The 16045-nt window shown below is 37.3% G+C and overlaps 5 protein-coding genes and 1 non-coding gene across 9 annotated transcripts; 2 read left to right on the top strand and 4 right to left on the bottom strand.

The window, feature by feature from the left end:
• Nucleotides 1–2462: 2462 nt before the first annotated feature.
• LOC108823608 (thiosulfate/3-mercaptopyruvate sulfurtransferase 1, mitochondrial) lies at nt 2463–5248 on the top strand. Of its 4 annotated transcripts, none has more exons than XM_018596853.2 (13): nt 2463–2622; nt 2712–2741; nt 2821–2987; nt 3125–3184; nt 3315–3377; nt 3650–3774; nt 3850–4012; nt 4115–4174; nt 4391–4449; nt 4520–4601; nt 4691–4754; nt 4830–4897; nt 4986–5248. In XM_018596853.2, exons 3-13 carry the CDS (start codon nt 2871–2873, stop codon nt 5088–5090), a joined length of 966 nt encoding a protein of 321 aa, XP_018452355.1. In that variant the 5' UTR covers nt 2463–2622; nt 2712–2741; nt 2821–2870; the 3' UTR covers nt 5091–5248. The 4 variants fall into 4 exon arrangements, with proteins under 4 accessions (XP_018452355.1, XP_018452354.1, XP_018452353.2 ...); XM_018596852.2 differs by having other exon boundaries at nt 2811–2987; XM_018596851.2 differs by having other exon boundaries at nt 2466–2741; nt 2811–2987.
• Nucleotides 5249–5379: 131 nt separating this feature from the next.
• Nucleotides 5380–5452, top strand: TRNAR-CCG (transfer RNA arginine (anticodon CCG)). Its single transcript has one exon. It is a non-coding gene; the product is annotated as a tRNA-Arg (tRNA).
• A 754-nt stretch (nt 5453–6206) lies between these two features.
• On the bottom strand, nt 6207–6728 carry LOC108825445 (uncharacterized). Its single transcript, XM_018598732.1, has one exon. It carries the CDS (start codon nt 6726–6728, stop codon nt 6207–6209), a length of 522 nt encoding a protein of 173 aa, XP_018454234.1.
• Nucleotides 6729–8534: 1806 nt separating this feature from the next.
• Nucleotides 8535–10871, bottom strand: LOC108824777 (serine/threonine-protein kinase RHS3). Its single transcript, XM_018598182.2, has 3 exons — nt 10737–10871; nt 9868–10460; nt 8535–9551 (listed from the first exon to the last, which is right to left on the bottom strand). The coding sequence occupies exons 1-3, from the start codon at nt 10773–10775 to the stop codon at nt 8666–8668; spliced, it is 1518 nt and encodes a 505-aa protein (XP_018453684.1). The 5' UTR covers nt 10776–10871; the 3' UTR covers nt 8535–8665.
• Nucleotides 10872–11005: 134 nt separating this feature from the next.
• LOC108824841 (mediator of RNA polymerase II transcription subunit 22b) lies at nt 11006–12029 on the bottom strand. The gene is made up of 3 exons (XM_018598241.2): nt 11786–12029; nt 11553–11618; nt 11006–11370 (listed from the first exon to the last, which is right to left on the bottom strand). The coding sequence occupies exons 1-3, from the start codon at nt 11966–11968 to the stop codon at nt 11137–11139; spliced, it is 483 nt and encodes a 160-aa protein (XP_018453743.1). The 5' UTR covers nt 11969–12029; the 3' UTR covers nt 11006–11136.
• A 618-nt stretch (nt 12030–12647) lies between these two features.
• Nucleotides 12648–15172, bottom strand: LOC108812420 (dihomomethionine N-hydroxylase). Its single transcript, XM_018584676.2, has 3 exons — nt 14119–15172; nt 13588–13861; nt 12648–13256 (listed from the first exon to the last, which is right to left on the bottom strand). Exons 1-3 carry the CDS (start codon nt 15097–15099, stop codon nt 12889–12891), a joined length of 1623 nt encoding a protein of 540 aa, XP_018440178.1. The 5' UTR covers nt 15100–15172; the 3' UTR covers nt 12648–12888.
• Nucleotides 15173–16045: the final 873 nt, after the last annotated feature.

Below are 16045 nucleotides of genomic sequence, written 5' to 3'. Positions count from 1 at the left end.
CAAAAAGAATAAAGTCAATGATGACACAATAGTACTTATAGGACCATAAGTAAATCTACGTGTTTACTTCTTTGGATCTTTAAATATTTTATCTAGACAAATAAACTGAAAACTTAGTTTATCCTTTTTTTTTGCTTTTATAAACTCTGTGAGAGAACAATCAAATAATGTTGAAATTGACATAAAACAAAATTTTAATATATCATTTTCTTCAAAATAGTAGTAAGTTCTTTCATTACCATAAAATGTGTATTTATAGTACAGTGATAAAGTTATTATAAGAGTATAACAATGTTTTCATAAATGTTAGTGGAGTTATAGGTTCCTCTCTCATATAGTTAATAGAATGTTAGCATATGTTGTTGATGTGTTCACCATCAACATGAGAGTTGATCAGAGATGGTTACTTTCCATTTGGAGTCAAGAAATTGACTGGATTTTAATTTGATCATCAAGAATCTCTGAGAAACGTTTGTTTTTTTTTCTTGCAAAAAAAGAATCTTTTAATTGTTGTTGGCTGTTAATACATTTGTTAAACAAGATTTGATACAAAGATAATCTTTTTACTTGTTCTGTTAATTGTATTCATCTCTTAATCAAGATTAATAGTCCACTCCAGTTTACGTGTTTAACAAGGCAACAATTGAGTAGTCTACTCCGAGAATTCCCAGTAGTAACAAGGAACAAAACATTCAAATCCCCACTAATTATCGGTATAACTTAAAGAAAACCATATAAAATTTCATCCAAACTTACAACGGTTTAGTTTATTGGTATTATGATTTCATTTGGTTTACAAGATCAGTTCGGTTTATTTATTACTTGTCTGATCTTGTAAACCAAATGAAATCATAATACCAATAAATTAAACCGGAGGAGAGTGGAAATAAGCTCTTTTTGTTAATCCTGCGAATCTGTTACTATTAAAAGAGAATGAGTTTTAAAAAATCTACCTATGCAAATTGTTTTGGGCCATTTACTTTTTTTTTGGTCTTATCTTATATTTATTTCATGATATTTAGCTAACTATACTACCTTGCTAGCATACGACATTCAATGATCCTTTTTATTAATCGTATTTTAGTGGGCCAAATTTTATATACAACTCCATTATATAGAATATGTATAAATCCAATATACAAAAAGACTAAACGGTATCTCATGAATTAATATACTATAGATGTGCTATTTAAATCCACTAAGTTTATTAAATTATTATACTTTCAAAACTTATTTGAAAACTATAATATGTCATACATTATATTGTACTATATCATCTTACATTTCAAATTTCCAAATAGTTACAAAATCAACTTTAACAGAAACAATTTAGCAAATCATAATCATCTATTAAAAACAAAATATTAAATTTTACAATAAATTAATTTTTATAAAAATAGTTTATTATAAAATGTTATAAAAAATAAGTCTGAAAACTATTAAACTTTGCCACTCTATACTATTAAATTAGTCAAAATTTGCAAGGTAAATCTTAAGTCTCACATGTTCAATAAATTTAGTTTTTCTAAATGCACACAAACAATAAAATGAGAGAATTAGATATTCAGGTCTTCAAATCAGCTACGGATCGGTTCTTTTCGAGTCTGGATTTTTCTAATTCTAATTATTTAGACATAATTAGGTATTTATTTTTTTGGTCTGTGTTCATGTCTTTTTTTGGTTCAAGTAAGGATAGGCTCGTAATTTAAATACCTATAATTTTTGGATAAATAATAGATAGAAACTGATTTGGATATTTAGTACCCAAAAAATATCCAAAATCTCAAAAAAAAATCGAAACACGAAAACACCCAAAAATCTAAACAAATATTCAAAAATATTTAAACAAATATCCAAAACCCTAACAATTTTACCTGAAATTTGACCTAAAGAATACAATTTTTTTTCCGAATACCCAATTTTTTTTTTTCAAAATTGGAATTTCATCCGAAATCTAAAACTATAATTGAAAACATGAACCAAAACTTAAAAAATATATGCAATACCGAAAACCTATCCAAAATACTCAAACATACTTAATATCCACAAAAATTCGTGTACTTTGGGTACACGATCGCATTTCAGGTAGGATCCGGCCTCGAACACAGATCCGCGGGTCCAAAAAAATATAATATGTACTTCTTGGAAGATCCATACCTAAATCGTATCTATATTTTTAGATCGATTTTGGTGTGGTTTTCCGGATTGGTTAAATTGTCCAAACGTAAGTGAGAGTTACATAAGAATGTACATAAAATCTTAAATAAACTAATTCCTAGATTTATATTTTTTAAAAAAATTATTTTTCGAAATAATAAGATTTTATAACATAATAATATACAAATATTCTTAAATATTAATTACTAAATTTTGATTACAATCCAGAGAAAAATCAGCTTTTGGAAAAGGATCAAAATCTAGTGTTAATAATAAGACAAAATGTTTCGTGTAACCAACCAATCACGTCCGGATTAGGTGTCGGAACACACTAGTCAGAAAGCAGCATCGTTAAGAACAAAGCTTGAGAAAGTTACCAGCTTTGGTTTCGGGTGAGAATCTGACTGGAAAAAGTTTGGCTGGGCTTTAAACTCAACAAACTGTTTGGCTCTGCACGGTATCGAGGTGATATGGCTTCGACCCTTCTCTCAAGAACTTTATTGGTAGCTGGTCACTGCCTGATTAACCCCTCTCTATCTTCTACTCTTCTGCAGAAGTCTCGTGGTTTCGCAACTGTTTTGAATGTAAGTTCTAATCAATTCGATTTGAGATGATGATATTTGTGTGGCGGTTGTAACGATGGTTTATTGCAGAAGAGAGCAGTCAGCTTGCAGTTACGCTCTGCTTATTCAGCTCCCTACGTTGGTCGAGTTATGGCTTCTACTGGACTTGGACCAAAAGCTGGTTACGCGACATCATCCATATCTACCAATGAACCTGTTGTTTCTGTTGATTGGCTCCACTCCAATCTTAAAGAGGCTGATATAAAGGTAAACCAACTGTTCTTGTTGTGATGGATTATTATGGTGTTATAGTATTATGCTCTTGTCGAGATTGTGGACCTCTTCAACACTTTTTGTCTTCTCCCATGATTCTTATTGTAACTTGTTTTTGGTCTGGTCGTCAGGTTTTGGATGCCTCATGGTACATGCCACATGAGCAAAGAAATCCAATCCAAGAGTATCAAGTGAGGACTATCTACACTTTGTACTGGATATCTAATTAAATAAAAGCTTTTAAGGCCTTTGATCTTGATGAGCGCTATGAAACTTAACAAGACTTATGTTGATTTGCTTGTATCTTGCCCTCTTCTACAGGTTGCTCATATTCCAGGTGCTCTCTTCTTTGATTTGGATGGAATATCAGATAGAAGAACAAATGTGAGCTATCACTGTCTTTTTACTACAGACGATGTCACCATGATGTTTATTTTATAACTTGTTGACTTCACACTACCATCACCAAAGTACCCTTGATTGCAGATACTAAAAAAATGTTATGAACTTAATTTCGATTGTGAATGTCCTTTTTCTTTGATACTTACCCATTAAAGCATTGTCAATGCTTCTGATTTTGAGCTTCTATGATTCTTGTGAATGCACAACCAACCACCAATACCTTTTTTGTATATTATTTGAATCACATGTGACAGTTACCACACATGCTGCCGTCTGAGGAAGCTTTTGCTGCTGCTTGCTCTGCTCTTGGAATCGAGAACAAAGATGGAGTGGTTGTGTATGATGGAAAGGGCATCTTTAGTGCCTCTCGTGTTTGGTGGTGAGTTATACATCTCATGTCCCTAAGCTTTTTTTTTGTCTTTGCTAAATTTTTTTTTTTGGTATATCAAAATAGGATGTTTAGAGTCTTTGGACATGAAAAAGTATGGGTACTTGATGGAGGCTTACCGAGATGGCGTGCTTCAGGCTACGACGTTGAATCTAGTGCTTCTAGTGATGCCATTTTGAAAGCCAATGCGGCAAGTGAGGTCGTAGAGAAAATTTATCAAGGACAACCAGTAAGTTTGTTCATTCATAGAAGTAATTTTGCCAGTGTAAATTGCAGTTTCAGTCGTGTCCCTATTTCTTATGGTTTATACATATCTTTGCTGCTTGCGCAGACTAGTCCAATAACTTTCAAAACAAAGTTCCAGCCACATCTTGTATGGACACTTGATCAGGTTAGTGTTTCCTAAACTTCAAGATGGCAAATCCAATTGGTTCCATAGTCACTCTGTTTGTTGCTCAAAAATTAAATCCTTGGTGATATTGAACTGAAGCAGACTATCAAACTGGTGTGTGCATATTCAAAGTTGTCACTGTTGTTGTAACTCAGTATATAGATAGATTAGATGTTTATGGATAGTTTTCTTGTAAAACTAATTGGATAATGTCAGGTCAAAGAAAATATGGAGAATAAGACTTACCAGCACATAGATGCACGCGCAAAAGCTAGGTATGTTTCCAAAGCTGTTGCTTGTTCTTGAATATAATTGCATTATAATCTAACTTTTACTATTTCACAGATTTGATGGTACTGCTCCAGAACCTCGCAAAGGAATACCGAGCGGTCATATACCCGGTAGCAAGTGTGTCCCTTTTCCCCAGGTAAGCCACTGTCTGCATTCGAGAGCTCACATTTATTATATTTGCGTTTTGACAACAGAGAATGTGATAATAAAATGTTCTTATTGCAGATGTTTGATTCCTCTCAAACACTGTTACCAGCAGAAGAGCTTAAGAAACGGTTTGAAGAAGAAGGTAAAATAAAGTCATCTTGTTAAGACAAATTCTCTAAGGGTAGAGGCTTTTCCCAACCGTTTAGTGCCTTTGCAGACATTTCTGTGGACAGTCCAATCATGGCCTCATGTGGAACGGGTGTAACAGCTTGTATTTTGGCATTGGTAACTACTATGTGCTTATGGAGAATTCAGTCATTTTTTGTGACTATATTAGTAAAAAATACCAAGACTGATTTCTCTTACTGGTCAGGGACTTCATCGTCTGGGAAAAACCGATGTGCCAATCTACGATGGATCTTGGACTGAGTGGGCAATGGAGCCAGACTTGCCGATGGTGGGTTCTTCTTCATCATGAGAAAGTCCCAAGAAAAAGCTACAAGATCATAAGCCAGTGGATGTGTCATAAACTTGGCTGAGAAAGTCCCTTATCCATTTTCTTCATGCATTATGATTATGGATTCTGGAGGTTTAATTTACCTTTGTGAGCTGTTAAAAGATTTTTTTTTTTTAAAACCAGCAATTTTTTTTTTCCTCTATTTTCATGTTGTTATTCGATTGTGTGCTATGGTCTTATGGGAGCTTCGATCGAAACAAGATCGTAAACAAGGTTGTGATATAGTGTAAACGTTATTAATAAACCGAGTGGCCGCGTGGCCTAATGGATAAGGCGCTCGCCTCCGGAGCGGGAGATTGTGGGTTCGAGTCCCACCGTGGTCGGTTTTTTTATTACAATATTTACATCATTGTTTTTACTCATCATTATTACCTTCAGGAACAGTCTGTACCTCAAATGGGAGTTTTGCGGAACAAAATATAGACGACGTAGGTAAGTACCCATGTAGCTTGAACATCAATACGTTAAGATCCAAAGCTTCAATTTTCTTTGATCCAGAGAGAACTGTTCTTATGTAATTGGTAATGCTCCAAACGTAGAGCTATTGCGATACATAGAGAGCTCAAAGCTTCGTCGTCTAAACTAGTATTATCCTTCCGCTTTAAATTAATATTCACTTGTAGGGATTGTAGACTTCTTCAAGACTTTGTCGTCTCCAATGATCCTTAATCTTAGTGTAAGATGTTTCTTGTCTGGTCAGGTTTTGGATGCCTCATGGTACATGCCACATGAGCAAAGAAATCCAATCCAAGAGTATCAAGTGATGAGGACTAGGTACACTTTGTAGATATAAAAAAATAAACAAGGCTTTAAGCCTTTGATCTGGATAAGCGCTATGAAACTTATGTATGAAAAGGCATTATGCAACAACTGAATCAGAAGAATCCGATCAGTCATTGATCAATCAAACAGAACCTCTGACGTTATCAGATTGAAGGAGGAAAACAAACGCTTATCAGATTGACGTAGGAAAACAAACACCAAACGGGGTAGTAAAACAACAAAGAAGTAAACTTTTCAAATTTACCCCAGACAAAGAAGAAAAAAAGGTAGGCGCAATATTGAAAACCTCTTACTTCAATCACTCCCAGCTTGAGCTTGGGTCATGGCAGCCAGGTCCATCTTTCGTTTTTCCTCTTTGGCGAAGGCGATGGCCTTTTCCTCTGTAGCTTTGGCAAGAGCCAGAATTGGCTCATAGTAACTAATGCGAGCATCCATACACTTCTTCAGAATCGGCAAGTGTTCCTTACACTTAGGCAGACTTCGAGTATCCTGGCAACAGTCTATCAGAGCACTAAAAGACTCTTTGCAACCACCTTCTTTCATGAAATCTGAAAACCTCTCAAATACTTGGTCGTCTTCGTCCATCTCTGTGCCTCCTCCTTCCTTTGTTTGATCTGTTGACAATTCTCCCTTGGTTGCCGGGAATAAGACGTGTAGCCCGTCCCACCACACTTCTAGAGAAACTTGGCCCATCTCTACTATTTTCTCTTTGTCCGGATGGTCGTCCAGATTTTTGGCTTCTTTTAGTTCGTGGAGTTTCTCTAACGTGAACAGGTCGTATCTGGAATTCGTCTCGGTGGATGACGTGATCCCCATTCTTTACCAGAGCAGCTGACGATTAGTTTAGAGAGGCTGACAGAACAACTTTTTATATACCGTACAAACCTAGTTTAAGTCGCCGACCTTTAACCTAGAAATTTAGGCCTCATCTCGACAAAGAAAAAAACTAAAAATTCATCTCTTAAAAAGCATTAAATTACAACAACAAAAATAAATAAATATCTCATGTCCCTAACCCTTTTTTTTTTGTCTTTGCTGGTGTAATTTAATCGGTGAAGCTTGTTTTTTTTTAATCAAAACAGGATGTTAAGAATCTTTGGACACGAAAAAGTATGGGTACTTACCAAGGTGGCGTGCTTCAGGTTATGAAGTTGAATCTAGTGCTTCTGGTGATGCTATTCTGAAAGCCAATGCAGCATGTGAGGTTGTAGAGAAACTTTATCAAGGACAACCCGTAAGTTCGTTCTTACCAATTTAAATTGCAGTTTCAATCGGTTCAATATTCCTAATGGGTTTATACGCATCTTTGCTGCTTGCACAAATTAGTCCAATAACTTTCAAGACGAAGTTCCATCCACATTTTGTATGGATACTCGATCAGGTTAGTGTTTCCTAAACTCCAAGATAGTAAGTTCAGTTGGTTCCATGAGCACTTTGTTTATTGCTCAAAATATCAAATCCTTGGTGACACTGAAGCAGACTAGCAAACTAGTGTGCATATTCAAAGTTGTTAACTCAGTGTAGAGATAGATTAGATGTTTACGGATAGTTTTGTTTGTAAAGCTATTTAATTGACAGGTCAAGGAAAATATTGAGAATAAGACTCTTATCAGCACGTAGCACGTAGATGTACGCGCAAAAGCTAGGTATGATTCCAAAGTTGTTGCTTATTCTGGGATTATAATTGCATTACTATACTTGTATTCTAATATAAAGTTTACTGTTTCACAGATTTGATGGTATTGATCCACAACCTCGCAAAGGAATACCAAGCGGTCATGTACCCGTAGCAAGTGTATCCCTTTTCCCCAAGTAAGGCACACCATCTAAATTGGAGATCTTACAGTTATTATATATGCACTTCGATAACAGAGAATGTGATAATATATATCTTATGCAGATGCTTGACTCCTCTCAGACACTGTTACCAATTGAGGAGCTTAAGAAACAGTTCAAAGAAGAAGGTATAATGAATTAATCTTGTTAAACCCACATTCTATAAGATAGGCTTTTCCCAATTGTTTAGTTTCTTTGCACACATTTCCCTGGACAGTCCAATTGTAGCATCATCTGGAACAGGTGTAACAACTTGTATTTTGGTATTGTTAAGTGTTTATGGAGAATTCAGTCTTTTTTTTTGTGACCATAAGAGCATAAATATTGGTGGTCCCTTAAGACATCCCTTAAGGGGGACCACGAAACACAAGGACCTAGAGGAAGAAAGAGAGAAAATCGCCTAATTAAAAGACGTCATTTGTACTAATCCCGAACAAAAAAAAATTCGTAAGAGACTTTCCTAATTAAGGGATTTGATCCAGTCCCACCAATACTCATGTCCTAAAGTAAAAAAAAACTGTGGCTAATTTTTCTTACTGGCCAGGGACTTCATCATTGGGGGAAACCGATGTAGCAGTTTATGATGGATCTTGGACTGAATGGGCAATGGAACCAAACATGCCAATTGTAGGTTCATCATCATGAGAGTCCCAAGAAAAAGCTACAAGATCATAAGCCAGTAGATGTGTCATAAACTTGTTGACCCCTATCATATCCATTTCCTTTCTGCATTATGATTCTGGAGTTTGAATGGTGATGCACATGCACATTCGATATTACAATTCATATCATACAAGGAACAAAGTATTAATGGTGATGCACATGCACATTCGATATTACAATTCATTTCGTGAACAATGTTCTTTTGTTGATAGATAAAGGGAAATTTTTTATAAATATTTATCATCGTTTGTTAGCTAGAAATATTCAAAATCGATGTAGTCAGGATCACTTTCACCACCACGTGTAGCTTTATCACATACGTTCTTCTTCTCTCCGTCCGCCACCGCCGCAGCCAACACCGGCAAAAACTCCTTCTCCTTCCTCTCGTAACACGAGAAATCCACCGGCTCCGGCACGTGCGGGGGCGTCTGTCCTCTAATCAACGCCCAGTTCACACCTTCAAAGAAAGGATGCTGCTTAATCTCCGTGGCTCCTCTCTTGTACGCGATCCTATTCTGCGGCTCCTTCACCAGCAAACCTCTGATCAAATCCTTGGCCGTGGAACTCACCTGAGAATGCTCCGGGAACCTCAGAGGCTGCCCGATCACGTTGTAAAGCGTCGCCTTGTTTCCTTGCCCTTTAAACGGCGTCGCTCCATGGAGAAGCTCGTAGATAAAGATCCCGAACGTCCACCAGTCCACGGCGCTCCCGTGGCCTTCGTTGCGTATGATCTCCGGGGCTAAGTACTCGTGTGTTCCGACGAAAGACATCGACTTTACGTTCGCGGGCTCTGCCATGAGTTCCGGTAACGATCCCTCGCTCATGTCGGATTTCGATTTTCGGTTCTTCTTCGAGGAGTGAAGGATTCGCGGGAAGAATGTGGATGGTTGGTAGCATCCTTGGACCGCCGCCGCGTCGTCGTTGATGATCCCGGTGGTGGTTTTGCTGCCGCTGCTGACGTGGACGGAGGGGGATTTGACGAGCGTTGGGTTGACTGAGCATCGGAGAGATAAGTCGAAGTCGGAGAGCATGATGTGACCGTCGTCTCGGACCAGAACGTTCTCTGGCTTTAAGTCTCGGTACACGATTCCGAGCATGTGTAAGTATTCTAACGCTAGTAGCACTTCTGATGCAAAGAACCTGTTAAAGCAACAAAAACAGAACACATGTTTGGTTTCTATATACATTGGTTCTGCTCTGTTTTAATATACTAAAAAACAAAGATAATAGTTTTATATTTTCAATATAAAATTTATAAACAATTAATACATATAATGTATTGTCAATGTTCAAGGAATTACTATTAAGCCTTTAATACAGGATTAGCAACTAGGGCATGTGCTGTCTAGACTTGATTTTCAGAAAAATTGTTTCATTTATGAACAGTTTGGTGCCTAAACGGGTGCTTAAGTGATGTCTATACCGATTTTTAGGACATACAAGTCTATATACTAACCTTGCAGCTTCTTCTGTGAAACACTTGTTGGGTTGCTTCTGTCGCAAGGAATAAAGATTGCCTCCGCTACAAAACTCCATAACCAAGCAATAGAATTTATCAGTCTCGAAGTGAGAGTAAAGAGTAGGCAAGAAAGGATGATCAAGCTGAGACAGAATCTCTCTCTCCGTCTGAGCTCTCAACAGCTTGTTCCTGCTCACAAGAGAAGCCCTATCCATAACTTTCATCGCGAAGTACGTCGTCTTGTGTGCTCCTTTAAGCTCAACGAGATAAACACTTCCTATATCTCCGTAACCTAGCCGTTTCAGGACGCGGAAATCGCTGATCCCGAGCTTCACTCCTCGAGATTTCAGATAGTTCACCGCGTCCCACCTGATATCTCCTCCTGTGTGAGGCTTGTTAGATGATGTGCTTTCCATGCTGTTGCTTCGTGAGCTCATGTTACTGTGTACAAGACGTGTATTTAGATTGATCGTCAGAGACGACTCTGTTTTTATTAGGTAGCCTTCAACCTTCTTTGTTTTTTGATCAAACTCCATATCTTTGCTAGATTGTTGTTGAGATGTTGAAGCCGAGTCACGATGAAGACTCTTCTGCAAGTAACCAAAAAGGAACATTAGGGTTATGAGTTTCACAACTTTCTGTAAAGCAGTTTGTGTATATGACACAACTTTATTGACATTATATATATTATACTTTGTGTTTATCTATTCACACAAGAGTAGACCACCCTAAGTCGCCAAATATTATACATGTTGTACTTATCTACTTATATAAGATATACATGTATATCTAATAGGATATGCGTATATCCATCCGTATAACCCCTGATACTTTCTTCAAGGATGATATTATGATTAAGAGATTACCTTGGGCGAGACAACCTTGCTTCCGGGTTTCAGTAACATCGTCGACCAGATAGTTAAGATCAAAGAGTTTCCTGCCGTCGTAATAGGAAACTGAAAACTTTTTGTCTTTAAACTTAAAGCATCAACGTTGATGACTTTTGCTTTATCATATAGTTTCCGAGATTACTTGTTGTCACGAATATACCAAAAGCTTCATTGTCAACGATGTTTGGTGAGCACGTCGTGAATTTAAAAAAAAAAAGAGTTGTGATATCTACCTTCTATGTAGATGAATGAAACAAGTTGAAATAAAAAAAAAGATTAGATGTCAAGGCCCATTAAAAACCAGAGTTTGATCCGAGACTAGGCCTAAATATTTGGGGCTATAAGAACATCCTGCAATGATATTTAACTAAATCCCTTAAACGTCTGGAGTCAACCTCTGAGCAGAAGAGTAATAGTGAGCCTCAAGCTCTTTAAGACTGGCCGATGCATCGTCGCCTATTCTAGCCAACAATCGATTTGTCTTGTCAGCCTCCTGATCAAACTCTGCAATTCTTTGCTCCACATGATCGTTGAGTGATGCAAATCCAGAGAAGATCGCTGTTTGCTTCAGTTCAGATACGAGTTTCAAAATAGAATCAGCTGCTTGAACCTGCCCATCATATCATATTATTAAAGAAAATAAGTAAATAACTCAGTAAAACAAACTCAATTGAGTGTATATAAGCTATGAGTCAATGTTATATAGATTCAAACATTTCAAAATCAAGATTCTGCCCTAAACCCTAATAATGGTGGCAGCTACAAAGCAGCTCTAAATCAGTAATTGATTACCATTTTAGAAGCTCGCATCTCCATCATGTATGCTTCCTGCGAGTTCTTCACCGGAAGATCGCTCACCTACCCAAAAAAACCAAACATGTTCCAACTCAATTAACACAGCCGAGTAAATAAAAGACGAAAGCTTTTTTGCCAATACAACGGTGGTAGTGTCTTTAATCGAGTCTATTCTGTGTATTTGAGATTGATCTAAAGTCTGTAAAAATCGGGAGGAATTGATCACTTGCCCTCGCGACATTGACGATTTGGGTGAAGTTATCGACGACAGATGTGATGTCAGTCTCTACTCTCTGTAATAACGCCTTTTGTTTCTGTAACGCAGCGGCGGCAGCGGCGGCCGTTGGTCCGGCTCCTTCACCGGATCCGGACATACCGCCACCGGCACCACCGGCTTTGTTCTTCATCATCATCACGCTCGTACTTGCAGAGAACCGGAGAAAAGTTTGCTGAGGACGGAGGATTAAAGTGAGCTTTATGGTCTCTGAAAGTATATCTACTAGGCCTCTCTTGGGCCTGAACTACTGAAGTTACTATTGAGCCTAGTGTACTGAGCCCATTAATATACTTTCACCAAAGTTAAAGTGCTTTCTGAGTTTATTTAATACTAGGAGTAGTAGATAAATACTTTGGGTAGGTAGTCACGTTTAGCCTGAGAATGTGGAACGATCTAATTGTTGTCATGTCAATGTACTATTGTCTACGTATGTATTCACCTTTTATAGTATTGTAAACCATTGTTGGGATTGTGAAAGATCATGTCCAACTCTATATTATCCGATTAGTACGATATTGTCTACTTTGGGCTTTAATAGCAAATCCGCATGTATTTATTTTTCGTTTCCATCTCAAAATGCTTCGTACTAATTAGAGTCGGACATCTCTTTATATATTAGACACTTCTTGTCTAATTCTCCAATGTGGGACTTAGTTTGATATTTCACATTCTCCCTTCAAACTAAGATCACATTCATTTTGTGTTCTACAACTGACTTTTAGGATCTTCTGAATTAATTTCTGATATTTCACAACCATAACATTCTCAAGTCAACCTGATCGTCACTAAGCTCTTTAGCTATAATAATTGTATCATGACTCGAAATGTTTAGTTGTTATTAAGTAACAGAGATACACGAAATAGAAAAAAGACCTGCATAAACAAGGGAAAGACACACATACATGAAACAGTGGCGATATTTGGCCAAGGATAGTCTAAAACAACAACAAACTGACACCAAAGTGAAAAGATGAACCATTGTAAGACATAACAGAGAAACAACGGCGTCTTGTTTCCTTTTTCTTTTCATTTTTTCTTTTGTGTTCTTTTTTCTTCTCAAGGGCAGAATTTTGGATAAAGGTTGGGTGCCAAGCGTGGCTCAACGGACAAGAGAAGAGGCTTAGCCATAAGCAACGCATCATCTTCCTCTAGGCTTAACGGTCCATAACCAGGATGGAGTTTCCAGTTAAACGCTTGAAGAAACCTAGCCAACATTATAACCATCATGATCGTCCCGACTTTAACACCGATGCAGCCACGCCGACCGGTACCAAACGACACGAAACGCAATTCCGTTTCGACCAGAGAAAGCTCCTTCGAGACTCCATCTACTTCTAGGTGACGCTCTGGTTTGTATACCAAAGGGTCTTTCCATACTTTAGAGCTCCGGCCTATTCCAGGACGGGCTACATGAATGTGGCTACCTGTCCAAAACCAATACATACTTTCTTAATGTAGTATCATATAAAAAAAAATTTCAAATTATTGGTGGCTCAACTGGTTACATGTTTGATGTTATCATTTTTATGTGTATGTGTGGAATATTCACATGCATCACTTTTTTTTTTTATGAAAAAGGTATTCACATGCATTTACAATAAAAAAATGTCATGGATTTACCTGTAAAAATATCAACAATATTCCTTATATATACTGTTGGTGGAATATTTTTTAATCTAAATTAAACATGCATAACCTTGACGGCTTTACTATTGTAATAACGTAATTCCTAAGATAATATACAAAACTTTTTACCTTTGCGAATGAAATAACCCCCGAGGGTGGTATCTTGACGAGCCACATGAGTAGGAACATAATGAGCACTCGGGTGAATCCTGAATGTTTCTCTGCAACAAGCTTTTAAGTAGTTTAGATTTGGTATGTCAGATTCCTGAACTAGCCTGTCTCTTCCCACCACTTCGTCTAACTCCTTCAAAGCTTTTTTGAGAATCTCCGGGTTCTTTAACATTTCCGCAAGCGTCCATTCCATGTTATTTGCCGGATTATCGATCGCTGCTATGCAAAATTCCTGAAACAAAACACCAAACAATAGATTTAATGGGATCCTATAAAAATTAATAAAAGTTGATTCTTTTGTTTAACAAAAAAATCTAGTAAAATATCCCTCATGCCATTTCCAATAGTCAATAGTATTATACTACTAGTATATTGTTTCGATGATCATAATATTCAGTGTTAATATTTTGTAATTGTGTAATCTTTTTTTGTAATTGTAATTGTCTAATGGCTATATAATCAAAGTTATAGAAGAATTTAATTACTTACAACGCATTGACCTTTGACTTCATCCGGCGTGATATAATACTTTCCGTTTTCATCTTTTAGCGTAATGAAAGTATCAATCCAGTCTTCAACAGCTGCCTTACCACCTTTTTCCCTCCATAACTCCACCCTCTCGTCAATGATCGGATTGTTGTAACTGCGAACTTTATTAACGTACCTTACCACCCTCTCCTCTTGACCATCAATGTTCCAACCTCTAAACCATTTTTCCAAGTAATCAGCCGGAGAGAAACTCGGCAAACAGTTTAAGGTTTCGAAGATCGCATCAAGATGATCTTTCTCCGCTTCTCCTAGCCTTCCCTCGTCGGAGAAAACATTTTCTTTCGTGACATGTCTCCTTCCAAACATCATTCTCATGGTCACAGCGTAACCATAAGCCCTCGAGAACTCTCTAACGTCGGCCTTCTCGGACCGTTTATACATCGAGAGAAGGTAAGCAAGGAGGTTGTCCGCTTCAATAGTTCTCGCAGCTACTAACATGTTTAATGTTCTGACGGACATAATCTCTGTAGTGATCACTCTTTTCATCTTGATGAACTGCTCACCGTAGGGTGAGTTCCCCATTGATTTGTGATTGCCTCCGATGGTTCTCATGTTGAAAAGATTTGGCCGGTCTGCGAAGTCGGCGTCTCGCTCTTTAAGCGCTTCTCGAGCGATCTCGTCGGAGTTTATGACGATGGCGTGTGTTCCGGCGAAGTTGAAACATGCGATCTCCGGTTTTTGCCCTTTCAAGGCAATGTCGATATATTTGTGCCTAGGACGAGTCATCATTAGTTCGGGTAAATTGCCGAGGATGGGCCATCCCGGTGGTCCAGGAGGAAGCTGACGAGACCGGTCTTTGGTTTTGGTGGGTCTTGATAGTATTCGGCCAAGCAAAGTTATTGATGCCATGGACAAGATAAAGACTAGTAGAATTTGAAAAGGGTATGGTAACGATGTGGTAAGGCTCATCATCGTTGTCATGATGTTTGTGCGTGTGAGTAGAGAGATCAGCTGTGTGCTCGTTAGCAATGAACACTAACAATTTTGTGAAACTGTCTCTTCTGTTTTAATTATTTATAGATTCGATATCATACATGTGATTCTCACGTGAGGGTTTGGGCTTATGGGTAGGTACTAAGGAAATCACGTTTATATATTTTGTATCTAATTTCTAGCGACTGATCATGTTGAATAATAAAATATTTATAGTTAGGTTGATTTAAAGTCGAACGTTTGTTATCAAAATATATGCATGCAGTTATATAATTGATATAGTAAATTTTAACTATGAAAAAAAATTAGGTAGGTTTAACAAAAAAAATGAAAATAATTTAATTAGTCTTTATAAAATGACAAATTGATTGAAAGAAATGGTGAATAGCTAGCTAGGTTTTGAGAATGCATAGTTCTGCCACTTATAGCGAGCATGTAGCATATAGGAGGTAAGTAGATCTGTCGGGTTGGCATGTCTAACATTTTGTTTTGGTAAAGCATGGCTAGCAAATGTAAACATCGAAAAAATTGTGCCTGGAACAAATATGGCACGGTATCGAGAGATGCACATACCACGCCCCAATGCACACTATCTAAAGTCTGTTGTCGTTGGGTGGAGGGCCGGAGGCTGTCCTATATAAATGAGGCTAATCTGGGAGGTCATCGTGAGGTTATTCATAGGTTCGATACCGACACGTCTCAAACTGAGTTGCTGATATTTGATGACTAAAGTAATTTCCAAGACCAGTACTCTTAGTTGGGATATGTTTAATATGTTTAATAATTGAGATCAGTCCAATGGTTTCAATTTCATGCACGAATATGAAACTAAATGCTATGTGTTAGCTTTCAAAGCAAAAATATGATTAAAGATGAATTTAAAATGGACTCATTGTTTATTTTCTTATAGAATATCTCCAATCTATTTTAATAT

The sequence above is a fragment of the Raphanus sativus genome, chromosome 1 (genome assembly GCF_000801105.2).
Source record: "Raphanus sativus cultivar WK10039 chromosome 1, ASM80110v3, whole genome shotgun sequence".
In the NCBI taxonomy this organism is placed as follows: domain Eukaryota; kingdom Viridiplantae; phylum Streptophyta; class Magnoliopsida; order Brassicales; family Brassicaceae; genus Raphanus; species Raphanus sativus.
Note: the sequence above shows the minus strand (reverse complement) of the source record. Positions and strands in the feature narration are given on the sequence as shown.

Excerpts from the sequence above, each read along its gene's own strand:
- LOC108823608 (XM_018596851.2), top strand. The coding sequence starts at position 2,628 with ATGGCTTCGACCCTTCTCTCAAGAACTTTATTGGTAGCTGGTCACTGC. Across the intron at positions 3,378-3,649 it reads TATCAGATAGAAGAACAAAT|TTACCACACATGCTGCCGTC; the intron begins GTGAGCTATCAC and ends CACATGTGACAG. Across the intron at positions 3,775-3,849 it reads AGTGCCTCTCGTGTTTGGTG|GATGTTTAGAGTCTTTGGAC; the intron begins GTGAGTTATACA and ends ATATCAAAATAG.
- LOC108825445 (XM_018598732.1), bottom strand. The coding sequence starts at position 6,728 with ATGGGGATCACGTCATCCACCGAGACGAATTCCAGATACGACCTGTTC.
- LOC108824777 (XM_018598182.2), bottom strand. The coding sequence starts at position 10,775 with ATGTTACTGAAACCCGGAAGCAAGGTTGTCTCGCCCAAG. Across the intron at positions 10,461-10,736 it reads GCAAGGTTGTCTCGCCCAAG|AAGAGTCTTCATCGTGACTC; the intron begins GTAATCTCTTAA and ends GGTTACTTGCAG. Across the intron at positions 9,552-9,867 it reads TTCACAGAAGAAGCTGCAAG|GTTCTTTGCATCAGAAGTGC; the intron begins GTTAGTATATAG and ends TTGCTTTAACAG.
- LOC108824841 (XM_018598241.2), bottom strand. The coding sequence starts at position 11,968 with ATGATGATGAAGAACAAAGCCGGTGGTGCCGGTGGCGGTATGTCCGGA. Across the intron at positions 11,619-11,785 it reads AAATCGTCAATGTCGCGAGG|GTGAGCGATCTTCCGGTGAA; the intron begins GCAAGTGATCAA and ends TTTTTTGGGTAG. Across the intron at positions 11,371-11,552 it reads AGATGCGAGCTTCTAAAATG|GTTCAAGCAGCTGATTCTAT; the intron begins GTAATCAATTAC and ends TATGATGGGCAG.
- LOC108812420 (XM_018584676.2), bottom strand. The coding sequence starts at position 15,099 with ATGACAACGATGATGAGCCTTACCACATCGTTACCATACCCTTTTCAA. Across the intron at positions 13,862-14,118 it reads AAGTCAAAGGTCAATGCGTT|GAATTTTGCATAGCAGCGAT; the intron begins GTAAGTAATTAA and ends GTTTTGTTTCAG. Across the intron at positions 13,257-13,587 it reads GGGTTATTTCATTCGCAAAG|GTAGCCACATTCATGTAGCC; the intron begins GTAAAAAGTTTT and ends GGTTTTGGACAG.